The sequence below is a fragment of the Saccopteryx leptura genome, chromosome X, assembly GCF_036850995.1.
Source record: "Saccopteryx leptura isolate mSacLep1 chromosome X, mSacLep1_pri_phased_curated, whole genome shotgun sequence".
Classification (NCBI taxonomy): domain Eukaryota; kingdom Metazoa; phylum Chordata; class Mammalia; order Chiroptera; family Emballonuridae; genus Saccopteryx; species Saccopteryx leptura.
In genome coordinates this window covers 56,883,760-56,897,374 of record NC_089516.1, presented here as the reverse complement: position 1 = coordinate 56,897,374, position 13,615 = coordinate 56,883,760, and the positions used below count along the sequence as shown (strand labels likewise).

The window sequence follows — 13,615 nt, the reverse complement described above, 5'->3', positions numbered from 1 at the left end:
TTTTTAACAAAACCACAATTAAAACAAGGATAATCTGTGACAAAAGTAAGATAAAAAAGGAGAGAATAAAGATCAGCAGTAGCAAAGGAGGATGGAGTGCAGAAGCACTCAGGAGATAATGGACTATAATAAATATGACTTTTTTTATTTAATAAACTAATGATAACGACCCCTGAAAATGCTACTACAGAAATACACAGGTTAAAAAAAGAAGAAACAGAACATAGAAGTATGTAATACCTCCAAACAAAAAGAAAAGACTGAAATAAAAAGAATCAAACAATACACAAAACTATCAGAAAGCAGTATACAAAATGGCAATAGGAAATCCTCAAGTGTCAATAATTACATTAATGTAAATAGATTGAACTCACCAATAAAGAGGCATGGCATAGCAGATTGGATCAAGAAGCAAAACCCAACAGTATGCTGTCTTCAAGAAACACATCTAGGCTACAAGGATAATAATACTTTCAAAGTGAAAGGTTGGACAACAATTCTCCAAGCAAATAATATCAAAAGAAAAGCAGGTGTAGCCATATTCATATCTGACAATGCTGAATACAAGACAAAGGTAATCAGAAACAAAGATAAACATTTCATAATAATAAAGGGGACATTGAATCAAGAAGACATAACTATTCTTAATATATATGCACTAAACCATGGAACACCAAAATGTATTAACACATCTACTACCTGATCTAAAAGTACAAACCAAATATATATATATATATATATATATATATATATATATATATATATGATCATACTTGGAAACTTCAATACACCATTGATGGCTATAGATCATTAATCAAAACAGAAGATCAATAAAAAAAAAGATTGGCCTTAAATGAAACACTAGAACAAATGAACATAATAGATATCTACAGGACATTTTATTTCAAAATGTCAGAGTATACATTTTCTCCAGTGTTCATGGCATATTCTCAAGAATAGACCATATGCTGGGCCACAAAACTAACATCAACAAATTGAGAAAGATTGAAATTACACCAAGCATATTCTCTAACCATAAGGCTTTGAAACTAGAATTCAATGGCAAAAAAAAGTAAACAAACCCACAAAACTGTGAAAATTAAATAACATATTTCTAAAAATTGACTGTGTCAAAGAAGAAATAAAAGAAGAGTTCAAAAGATATATACAGACAAACAAAAATGACAACACGACATATTAGAATCACTGGAATGCAGTGAAAGCTATAATAAAAGGGAAGTTCACATTGTTACAAACTTACATAAAAAAACAAAAGAGAGCCAAATTAAACAACTTAACAACACATCTTAAAGAACTAGAAAAAGAAGAACAAAGACAATCCAAAACCAGCAGAAGAAAACAAATAATAAAAATTAGAGAAGAGGCCCTGGCTGGATAGCTCAGTGGTAGAGCGTTGGCCTAGCGTGAGGAAGTCCTGGGTTTGACTCCCAGCCAGAGAACACAGGAGAAGCACCCATTTGCTTCTCCACCCTTTCCCCTCTACTTTCTCTCTGTCTCTCTCTTCCCATCCCACAGCCAAGCCTCCATTGGAGCAAACTTGGCCTGGGCACTGAGGATGGTTCCATGACCTCGGGCTCAGGTGCTAGAATGGTTCCAGTGGTAACAGAGCAATGCCATAGATGGGCAGAGCATCGCGCCCTGATAGACATGCCAGCTGGAACTCGGTTGGGCGCATGCAGGAGTCTGTCTCTCCACCTCCCCACTTCTCATTTTAGAAAAATTTTTAAAAAAAATTAGAAAGGAATAAATGAAATAGAGAGCTCAAAACCTCTAGAAAATATTAATAAAACAAAGAGGTGGTTCTTTGAAAAGATCAACAAAATTGACACAACACTGGCAAGAATACTAAGGAAAAAATAGAAAGGTTTCATATAAGCAAAATCCAAAACGAAAGAGGAGAAATTACCACAGATATTATATATATACAAAGGATTATTGTAGAATATTATGAAAATCTGTATGCCACCATATCCAACAATCTAGAAAAAAATAGATAAACTCCTAGAAAAATATATTCTTCCTACACTGAATCACAAAGAAGTAGAAAGCCTAAGTAGACTCATAAGCAGGGAGGAAATAAAAACAACCATCAAAAACATCCCTAAAAATAAAAGTCTGGAGCCAGATGGCTAAACTAGTGAATTCTTCCAAACATTCAAAGAAAATTTACTAAGAAGCACTATTTCCAAACACATTTTATGAGGCCAACATAACTCTCATACCAAAACCTGGCAAAAACACATAAAAAAAGAAAACTACAGAGCAATATACCTAATGAATACAGATGCAAAAATTCTAAACAAAATACTAGCAAATTGAATACAACAACACATTAAAAAAGTAATTCATCATTATCAAGTGGGATTCATCCCAATATCACAATGATAGTTTAACATATGAAAAACAGTTAATATCATACACCATATCAACAAAAAAAAGAACAAAAACCCTATAATCCTATCAATAGATGTAGAAAAGGCATCTGATAAAATAAAATATTTTTAATGTTTAAAAATTCACCAAATTGGGTATAGAAGGACAATATATAAACATAATAAAGGCCATTTATGACAAATCATCAGCTAACATCATACTAAATAGTAAAACCTGAAAACTTTTTTCTGAAATTCGGAACAAGACAAGGTTGACCTCTCTTTCCACTCTTATTCAACATAGTGCTGAAAGTTCTAGCCAGAGAAATCAGACAAGAAAAAGAAATAAAAGGCATTCGTATTGGAAACAAAGAAGGAAATGTCTCCATTTTTACAGATGATATAATTCTGTATTTAGAAAACCCCACAGACAGAAAGTCTCTTAGAAATAATAAATAATATAGTAAGTTCACAGGATACAAAATTAATATACAGAAGTCTATTGCTTTCCTATATGCCAACAATAAAACTTTGGAAATAGAACTCAAAAAAATAATCTTTTTTACAGTTACAACAACAAAAAACCTAGGAATAAACATAACAAAGAATGTAAAGGACCTACATACTGATAATTATAAAGCATTATTAAAGGAAACTGAAAAAGACACAATGAAATGGAAAAATATTACTTGTTCATAGATAGAAAGAATAAATATTGTTAAAATAGCTATATTATCCAAAGCAATATACAAATTTAATGCAAATCCCACCAGAATTCCAATGTCATTTTTTAAAGAAATGGAACAAAGAAATCATCAAATTTATATGGAACCGTAAAAAATCCCAAATAACCAAAGTAATCCTAAGGAGAGAGAAAAAAACAACAACAACGAAGCTAAAAGCATTATAATACCTGACTTCAAATTATACCACAAAGTCATTATAATCAAAACAGCATGGTACTGGCAAAAAAATAGACACACAAACCAATGGAACAGAATACAGAGCTCAGAAAAAAAAAAAACTACATATATATGATCAATTCATATTTGATAAAGAAGCCCAAAGCACACAATAAAGAAAAGAAAGCTTCTTCAATAAATGGTGCTGGGAAAATTGGAAAGCCACATGCGAAAGATTGAAACTTGACTACAGTTTGTTTCCTTGAACAAAAATTAGTTCAAAATGGATCAAAAGCCTAAATATAAAATCTGAAACAATAAAGACAAGAAGACATAGGTACTAAACTCATGGACCTTGACAGTACAGAACATTTTATGAATTAGACCCCAAAGGCAAGGGAAGTAAAGCCAAAGATAAATGAATGGGACTACATCAAACTAAGAAACTTCTGCACAGCAAAAGAAACTGACAATAAAACAGACAGCCAACTAAATGGGAGAGGATATTTTCAAACAGCGCAGATAAGAGGTTAATAACTAAATTATATACAAAACTCAGCAACAAACAAGCAAACAACCTATTAAAAATGGAAAGAGGATATGAACAGACACTTCTCCTAGGAAGAAATACAAATGGCCAACAAATATTTGAAAAGATGCTCATCTTCATTAGCTATTAGAGAAATGCAAATCAAAACTACAATGAGATACCATCTCAGAACTGTTAGATTAGCTATTATCAACAAGACAGGTAATAAGTGTTAGAGAGGCTGAGGAGAAAAAGGAACCCTTATTCACTGTTGGTGGAAATGTAAATTAATACAACCATTATGTAAGAAAGTATGGTGGTTCCTCAAAAAATTAAGAATATAACTACCATATGACCCAGCAATCTTTCTACTGTGTATATACCCCCAAAACTCTAAAACACGGGTATGTAAAGACACATGCACCCCCATGTTCATCCCAGCCATTGTTCACGGTGCCCAAGACATGGAAACAGCTGAAATGCCCTTCAATAGAGGATTGGATAAAGAAGAAGTTGTATGTATATACAGTGGAATACTACTCAGCCATAACAAATGATGACATAGTACCATTTAAGACAACATGGATGGACCTTGATATACTATACTGAGTGAAATAAGTAAATCAGAAAAAGCTAAGAACTGTATGATTCCTTACATAGTTGGGACACAAAATTGAAACTCATAGACATAGATAAAAGTGCAGTGGTTACCAGAGAGAGGCAAAGGGAGGAGAGGGAGGGGCTTAAGGGAAGGGGGGGACTTAAAGAGAAAGAAAATATAAGGTGAAAGAGGATGATTTGACTTTGGGTGGTGGTTATAAGGCATGACCAACTGTCCAAATGATGTGGAGATGTTTTTTCTAAATCTATATGCTTTGGTTGACCAATGTTACCCTGTTAAATTTAATTGTCTAAATAAAAAAATGACATTGGAATTTTGATGAAATTTGCATTAAATTTGTATATTGCCTTAGGTAATATGGTCATTTTAACTATATTCTTTCTTTTTTTTATTGATTTTATTTTTTTAATGGGGCGACATCAATAAATCAGGATACATATATTCAAAGATAACAAGTCCAGGTTATCTTGTCATTCAATTATGTTGCATACCCATCACCAAAAGTCAGATTGTCCTTTGTCACCTTCTATCTAGTTTTCTTTGTGCCCCTCCCCCTCCCCCTTTCCCTCTCCCTCTCCCCCTCCCCCCTTCCCCCGTAACCACCACACTCTTATCAATGTCTCTTAGTTTCACTTTTATGTCCCACCTACTTATGGAATAATGCAGTTCCTGTTTTTTTCTGATTTACTTATTTCACTTCGTATAATGTTATCAAGATCCCACCATTTTGCTGTAAATGATCCGATGTCATCATTTCTTATGGCTGAGTAGTATTCCATAGTGTATATGTGCCACATCTTCTTTATCCAGTCATCTGTTGATGGGCTTTTTGGTTGTTTCCATGTCCTGGCCACTGTGAACAATGCTGCAATAAACATGGGGCTGCATGTGTCTTTACGCATCAATGTTTCTGAGTTTTGGGGGTATATACCCAGTAGAGGGATTGCTGGGTCATAAGGTAGTTCTATTTTCAGTTTTTTGAGGAACCACCATACTTTCTTCCATAATGGTTGTACTACTTTACATTCCCACCAACAGTGTATGAGGGTTCCTTTTTCTCCACAGCCTCTCCAACATTTGCTATTACCTGTCTTGTTAATAATAGCTAATCTAACAGGTGTGAGGTGGTATCTCATTGCAGTTTTGATTTGCATTTCTCTAATAACTAAAGAAGATGAGCATCTTTTCATATATCTGTTGGCCATTTGTATTTCTTCCTGGGAGAAGTGTCTGTTCATGTCCTCTTCCCATTTTTTTATTAGATTGTTTGTTTGTTGTTGAGTTTTATGAGTTCTTTGTATATTTTGGATATTAGGCCCTTACCTGAGCTGTCGTTTGAAAATATCATTTCCCATTTAGTTGGCTGTTTATTTTGTTATCAGTTTCTCTTGCTGAGCAAAAACTTCTTTGGACTATATTCTTTCTATTCAAGAACATGGGATGTTTTTCCACTTCATTGTGTCTTTTTAAATTTCCTTTCATAATGATTTGTAGTTTTCATTATATAGGTCCTTTACATTCTTTGTTATTTTTGTTCCTTGGTGTATTATTTGTTGTTGTTGTTGCAAGTGTAAAAGGGATTATTTTTTTATAGTTCATTTTCTGAAGTTTTATTGTTGGTGTATATAAACAATAGACTTCTATATATCAATTTTGTATCTTGCAACCTTACTGTATTGGTTTATTTCTATTATTCTTTCTGTGGAGTTTTTGGGGTTTTCTATATACAAGATCATGTCATCTGCAAAAAATGAAACCTTTTCTCATGCTTCCTTGATATGAATGCCTTTTATTTCTTTCACTTGTCTGATTGCACTGGCTAGAACTCCCAGCACTATGTCAAAAAGGAGTGGAGAGAGTGGGCAACCTTGTCTTCTTTCTGATTTTAGAGGAAGAGTTTTCAGTTTTCTACCAGTTAGTATGATGCTAGCTGATGGTTTGTCATATATGGCCTTTATTATGTTGGGGTATTTTTCTTCTATACTCATTTTATTAAGTGTTTTAAAAATAAAAAAATGTTGTATTTTATCAAAGGCCTTTTATGCATCTATCGATAGGATCATATAGTTTTTGTTTTTTGTGTGGTTGATAAGGTGAATTTTATTAATTGTTTTACATATAGGAAACCATCCTTGTGCTTCTGGGATGGATCTCACTTGATTGTGATGTATTATTTTTTAATGTGTTGTTGTATTAGACTTGCTAGTATTTTGTTTTATTAGAGATATTGTATTCATTAGAGATTTTGTATTCATTAGAGATATTGGTCTGTAGTTTTCTCTTCTTGTGTTGTCCTTGCCATCTTTTCGTATGAAGGTTATGTTGTCCTCATAAAATGTGTTTGGAAGTGTTGCTTCTTCTTCAATTTTTTGGAAGACTTTGAGAAGAATAGGAATCAAATATTTGAATGTTTGGTAGAATTCACTAGCATAGCCATCTAATGCAACTTTTATTTGGGGGGAGGTTTTTGATGGTTTGTTTCTATTTTCTCCCTGCTTATGTGTCTATTTAGGCTTTCCGCTTTTTTTGTGATTCAGTCTAGGAAGATTGTACAGTTCTAGGAATTTACCCATTTCTTCTAGATTTTTGGATTTGGTGGCATATAGTTTTTCATAGTATTCTACAATGATCCTTTGTATATCTAGGATATCTGTGGTAATTTCTTCTCTTTCATTTTGGATTTTGTTTATATGAGTCCTTTCTCTTTTTTCCTTAGTGAGTTTTGCCAGGAGTTTGTCAATTTTGTTAATCTTTTCAAAGATTCAGCTCTTTGTGTTATTAAATCTTTCTATAGTTTTTCTGCTCTTTATTTTATTTATTTCTGCTCTGATTTTTACTATGTTCTTTCTTCTGCTCCTTTTGGGTTGCTTTTGTTTTTCTTTTTCTAGATTTTAAGATGTGATTTTGTTTACTTGTCTTTATCTTGTTTTTTGATATCAACCTGTAATGATAGGAACTTGCCTCTTATCACTGAATTTGCTGCATACCAGACATTCTGAGATGTTGTGTTTTCATTTTTGTTTGTCTGTATCTTTTGATCTCTGCTTTTATTTTTTTTTTGTTGGCCCAGTCATTTTTTTGAAATATGTGGTTTAATATTCACATTTTTGTGGGTTTGTTTCCATCTGTTTTGCAGTTGAATTCTAGTTTCAAAGCCTTATGGTCAGAAAATATGCTTGGTATAATCTCAATGTTCTTGAACTTGTTGATGTTAGTTTTGTGACCCAACATATGGTCTATTCTTGCAAATATTCCCTGTACACTGAAGAAAAATGTATACTCTGTTATTCTGGGATAAAATGTCCTGTAGGTGTACATTATGTTCATTTGTTCTTGTGTTTCACTAAAAGCTGATAATTTTTTATTGTTTTTCTGTTTGGATGAATGATCTAGAACCATCAATGGTGTATTGAGATCTCTAAGTATGATTGTATTTTTGTCAGTTTCTTTTTTTAGATTAGTTAGCAGATGTCTGATATATATTTAGTGCTCCCTTGTTTGGTGCATATATATTAAGAACTGTTATGTTGGCCTGACCTGTGGTGGTGCAGTGGGATAAAGCATCGACCTGGAACACTGAGGTCGCCGGTTCGAAACCTTGGGCTTGCCTGGTCAAGGCACATATTGGAGTTGATGCTTCCTGCTCCTCCCCCTTCTCTCTCTCTCTCTGTCTCTCTCTCTCACTCCTCTCTCTCTAAAAAAAAAAAAGAACTGTTATGTCTTTTTGATGTAATAACTATTATTATAAAATTACCAACTTTGTCTCTGGTTACTTTTGTTGTCTTGTACTCAGCATTGTCAGATATGAGTATGGCTACATCTGCTTTTCTTTGGGTATTATTTGCTTGGAGAATCATTTTTCAACATTTTACTTTGAATCTTAGCTTAGATGTATTTTTTTGAAGGCAGTATATTGTTGGGTTTTGCTTCTTGACCCAATCTGCTACTCCGTGCCTCTTTCTTTATTGGTGAGTTCAATCTATTTACATTTAGTGTCATTATTGACACTTGAGGATTTCCTATTTTCACTTTATTGCTTCCTGATAGCTGTGTCTTGTTTTGTTCTTCTCTTTTGTTTTCCTGCCATTTGTCTTTTGTTTTTGGTGGTATCTCATACTTCTTTCTTCTTTTTTATGTTATGTGTTTCAGAAGTGACATTTTCAGGCGTGGTTACTATTAAGTTATTAAAATAAAAATTATCATATTTGTTAGAGTCCATTATCTCGTGAATGCTTCTGCATTCCATCCTGTTTTGCTACTGATGATCTTTATCTTCTCCCCTTTTATGTTGTTGTCTCAAATTCTTATTTTTATTGTGCTCTTGTTGGAGTTTTTAATAATAGTTTTGCTTGGTTTTGTTCTTTGTATCTAGTCAGATAACCCCTGATAGTTTTTCCTATAGTGGGGGTTTTCTGGTGATAAATTCCTTCAGCATCTCTATGTATGTAAATGTTTTTATTTAACCTTCATATTTAAAGGATAGTTTGACAGATCTAGTATTCTTGGCTGGTAGTTCCTCTCTTTCAGTACTTTAAATGTTGGGGTCCACTCTCTTCTGGCTTGCATAGTTTTGCTGAGAAATCTGATGATAACCTAATGGGCCTTCGTGTGTGTGTGTGTGTGTGTGTGTGTGTGTGTGTGTGTGTGTGTGTATGTGTGACAGAGACAGAGAGAGACTGAGAGAAGAACAAATAGGAACAGTCTGACAGGAAGGGAAGAGATGAGAATCATCAATTCTTCATTGTGGTTCCATAGTCTCCTTAGTTGTTCATTGATTGCTTTTTCATATGTGCCTTGACCAGGGGGCTACAGTAGAGCAAGTGACCCCTTCCTCAAGCCAACAACCTTGGACTCAATCCAGCGACCTTAGGCTCCAAGCCAGTGACCATGGGGTCATATCTATGATCCCACTCTCAAGACAACAACCTCGTGCTCAAGCTGATGACCTCAGTGTTTTGAACTTGGGTCCTCTGCATTCCAGTCTGATGCTATATCCACTTTGCCACTGCCTGATCAGGCTCCTTTATATGTTATATTCTTTTTCCTAGCTGCTTTGATAATTTATTCTTTGTCATTGATTTGTGATCATTTCATTACAATGCACCTTGGAATAGGTCTTTTCAGGTTGAGGTAACTCGGTTTTCTGTTTGCTTCTTGGATTTGAAATTCTAACTCTTTACACAAGCTGGGGAAGTTCTCATCGATTATTTGTTTGAATATGTGCTCCATTCCTTTTTTCTACTTCTCTTCTTTTGATATACCCATTTTTCTTATATTGTTCTTTCTGATGGAGCCAGACAATTCTTTTAGGTCTTTCTCCTTTTTTTAATGCATGAGTCTTTCTCTTCTTCTCTTTGTATTATCTCTAGTTGTTTGTTTTTGATGTCACTAATTATCTCCTCTATCTGACCTGTTCTATTAGCTAAGTTGTTACCTCATTTTTTAGTTCATGTATTAAGATTTTTATCTCTGTTTGGTTTTTTTTATAGTTTCAATTTCCATTTTAAAGTACTCTCTTCTTGTTCATCATTTGTTTTTTGAGCTCATTAAATTACCTTTTAGTGTTTTCTTGTATCTCACTGAGTATTTTTAGAACTTCACTTTTGAATTCTCTGTCATTTTTCTCTAAGGTTGTCATTTAATTAAGATTATTTTCTGGAGATTTTTTCATTATCTATCTGAGTTATGTCTCCATCTTGTGTAGCCATGATTTTTTTTCTCAATGGCATTTGAGAGTGGTATTCTTAATAACACTAACAACAGATAACTAAAAATATAAACATAAAAATTGAAAAATACTGTGAAAACATGAAAATTCTATAAATAATGATAAGTAGAACAAAAACTACAGAGAACAAGGATCAGTAACTGAGGAAAATGAAAAAAGAGAGAAAACATGAAGGCAAAAACAAGCAAAACACCACAAAAAAAGTATGTGTCCAAGACATAATAATTTGATGAATAATGACATTCAGATGAGGGGGAAAAAGAAGAAAAGGGAAGAGAGAAAAATGAAAAGAGCAAGTTTCAGAAATAAAACCCTCACAAAAAAGAATAAAAAATATAACAACTAAGGATAATAAAGTTCAAATGGGAAAAAAGAAAGTAAAAAAAGGAAGGAAGAAAAAAACAAAAAAAAAAGTATTTTTTTTTCCAGTTTTGTGAGGTAACTTTTTCCTTTTTTCAGCAGGTGGTACTATATTACAAAATTTTCCTCTGTGATATTCTTGGGTGGAGTTCTGCTGAGGCATCACTGTGGTAATGATGTAGGCACTGCCACAGTCACCTAGGTAGGAGGAACTTGTTAGGGCTTTGTAATTTTATGGCTTTAGCAATAGCAGTCTCAGGTATCCCAGAGCTTCTCCCTACATTTCAACAAGGCAGGGGATCAAATGTCCAGCACCTCTGCCTTTCACAGGAGAGAGTTACCTGTACACCCAGCTGTGGGGGATCTGCTACAAACACTGTTCTCACAGCAAGGGGAGCAATGCAGGACTTGGGAGGCTGAGGAAGACACAGCAGGATCCTACCTCTGCTACTACTCAAAGTGCAGCCCTGGGCAAGACAGGGGCTGCATATGCAAGCCAGCACCCAAGCTTCAGGAGCAGGGCATGCAGGGCGTAGATTGCAGATCTGGCCCAGCTCCGAGGGCCACACGAGTATATTGAGCTCACCTCAGTGCCTGCAGACCTACCTTTATGGGCTATTCACGCACTGGTCTTGGAAGTGCACCACAGGTTATGTGCACACCCAGTGCCTGCAATCGCAGATGGAGTCCAGCAATGCAGGCAGATGCCAGGAACTGGCAGTGTTCCTGCTCTTGGTTTTGCAACCGCCTTAATTCATCTCCTTCTCTGCCCCTCTGTCTCTTCACTTCTGCCAGCTCTGAAGCAAAACCCAATCTAAAAGTGCTTCCTTCCCTCAGATCAGTGAGGAGAGAGAAAAACTTTGTTCTCTGCCTTTTTTCCTCCGTGAGCTAATTCTATCTTCAGCCTGCCTTCTCACCCAATCATACCTTTGTCTATCTGGTGTGTGTATATTTTAGGTACACCTGGGGGTTTTCTCTGCATATAGTTTTTGAATTTTTTGAAATTTCAAGGGAGAGATTGGGAATATCTCTTATGCCGCCATTTCTCTGACATCACTCCCCCTCTGGTCATTTTTACTTTCAAATATATCACCAAAAAGGGACCAGGATTGAAATGGGTCTGCTCCAGCATGATTTGGAATATATAAACCATTTTCTCCTAAGTGGATTTGGTTAAGAAAGATAAGACTTTGTGATTTATTATCTGGCTATAAATTGCTCAGTGATCTGTTTAGTTATCTGTCTCAGTTTCCCTATTCCACTTGCCAAGGAATTTTCTTATTTTCTTACTAATCTGCCTCAACATAATCTTTTTGTTGAAAACTTGATAGTTCAAATAATATAATGTGGCAACAGTGGAAGTCAGACTTCCTACTGCCTTGAGTTTATGTTGTTTTTGTTAATGCTATTTTAATCATTTGTTTCTTGATTAAGTGACATTTTAAAATAACTCTGTAGAAGTTGTTTTCTTTGTTGTGTGCAGCCACTAAAGTCTCTTTTTTTTTTTTTAGCCTAATGGTCAGCTAATGATTGTACAGAGATTTATTTATCCATGGTAGGACACTATTTCATTCTAAATTTTCTTAGTATAAAATTAGGCTAATATGTTTTGGGTTTGTCCCATCCAGAAACCATCATTTTATTCCTTAGAAGTGCTGTCAATAACTTTTATTGGGCTAAAGTTTGTTTGTTTGTTTTTTCTGAATGCATTTGGTTGCTTTTTGCATATTGTATGTGGAAAGAACTAATCACTACTATGAAGTAGATGGCCTGGAGGTAGTAACTTTTTATAACTTTTACTAAAGTATGACCCTTTCACCCAACACACATAACACTCCATTTAAGTTCTAGAATTATAAACCGTGGTTGGGGGGGACCAAGCTCTTTTTTCTCTTTGCCAGTGGGTTAAAATGTTAAGAATGGGAATTTGTCCTCTGTGCTCAGTTTTCATTCAGTCTTTATCTCTATTGTCTGGCTAATAATGTAACTGCCACTGTGGCCCCAACTCTCCTGAACTTCACTTTCTCCTTTATCACAGGCCTGTCTCTTCCTTTCTTCCTTTAGATCAGAGGACTTGCGCACACAAACACACACTTTCTGGAAAAGAGCTTTTCAAAATTCGTTGGTTTTATTTTAATCACCAACATTTCTGTTTCATAATGGTGTTGTATCTTATAGGAGTGTCATTTTTAGGGTCTCCTTTGCTTGGCCTCAGAGCTTTTGGCTCAGGCTATTATTCAATCTTTGTTAATGGACGAAACTTCTTGGCTCTTTTTATTCTCTTCACCTTCTTTGGATTTTTTGTACTAGTACGAGAAGATTTTTTTCTTGACCTCCCATGAAGCAGTCTTTTTATTCGCCTCTGTATCTTTTTTACCTAGAAAAGCCACAAGGTAATCCCAAAATGACACTGGGTTGGAGAAAAATATGACAACAGAATGGAAAGAAAGGTTTCATAAGAAGAATCACAGGTTAATGAAAAGTTTTATACCAAACAAGAAATGGGTGACAGTTTGGTGGAAAGGGGAATCAATAGGAAAGAAAAGGAGGAGCTTAGATAAGGTGTTCTTACCTTGCCACCATCTCTGGACCTGGATTGATAAGGATTCTTTCTTTGCTTCCTCTGTTTTGTGATTGAGGTTGATTTTTTCATAATTTTACTAGATTCTTTTTGTTTCCTGGTCACTTTAGCCATGTTGAAATGTCCCTATGGTCTTCCCCAGAGCTCATAGTCTGTAAAATACCCCTTGCCAGGACAATAAAGTGCCACACCCTTTAGCTTTGTTTGCTCACATAGGAAGGAGGGGGAGAAAGGGAAGGAGCATAGACATCACAAAGGACCACTCTCTGGTGGTGGGGATGCTGGGGAAACCAAGATTTGCTGGTAGGGGTTGGAGAGAGTGGATGTTTCCTGAACAGTCTCTTAAAGAGTTTTCCCAGGCTAACCTTTCATTTCTTCTCATCATCTGTATACATGACAGGAAGAGGAACTTTCTATCAAACCCTTCCCCATAGTCACTGCTAGTCTTTGTTTTATTCTGTTCTCTCCCATCCTTCATCATTGCTTATTATTTTGGACAT

The 13,615-nt window shown here is 35.0% G+C and overlaps 1 protein-coding gene across 1 annotated transcript; it reads right to left on the bottom strand.

Annotated features, from left to right (window-relative positions):
- Nucleotides 1–12,767: 12,767 nt before the first annotated feature.
- On the bottom strand, nt 12,768–13,229 carry LOC136386063 (spermatid nuclear transition protein 3). The gene is made up of 2 exons (XM_066357378.1): nt 13,107–13,229; nt 12,768–12,911 (listed from the first exon to the last, which is right to left on the bottom strand). Exons 1-2 carry the CDS (start codon nt 13,227–13,229, stop codon nt 12,768–12,770), a joined length of 267 nt encoding a protein of 88 aa, XP_066213475.1.
- Between the last annotated feature and the right edge of the window lie 386 nt (nt 13,230–13,615).

Bases quoted from the DNA above. Each gene is read 5' to 3' on its own strand.
- LOC136386063 (XM_066357378.1), bottom strand. From the start codon at position 13,229: ATGGCTAAAGTGACCAGGAAACAAAAAGAATCTAGTAAAATTATGAAA. The intron at 12,912-13,106 runs GTAAGAACACCT...TGGCTTTTCTAG, and splicing joins GGTCCAGAGATGGTGGCAAG to GTAAAAAAGATACAGAGGCG.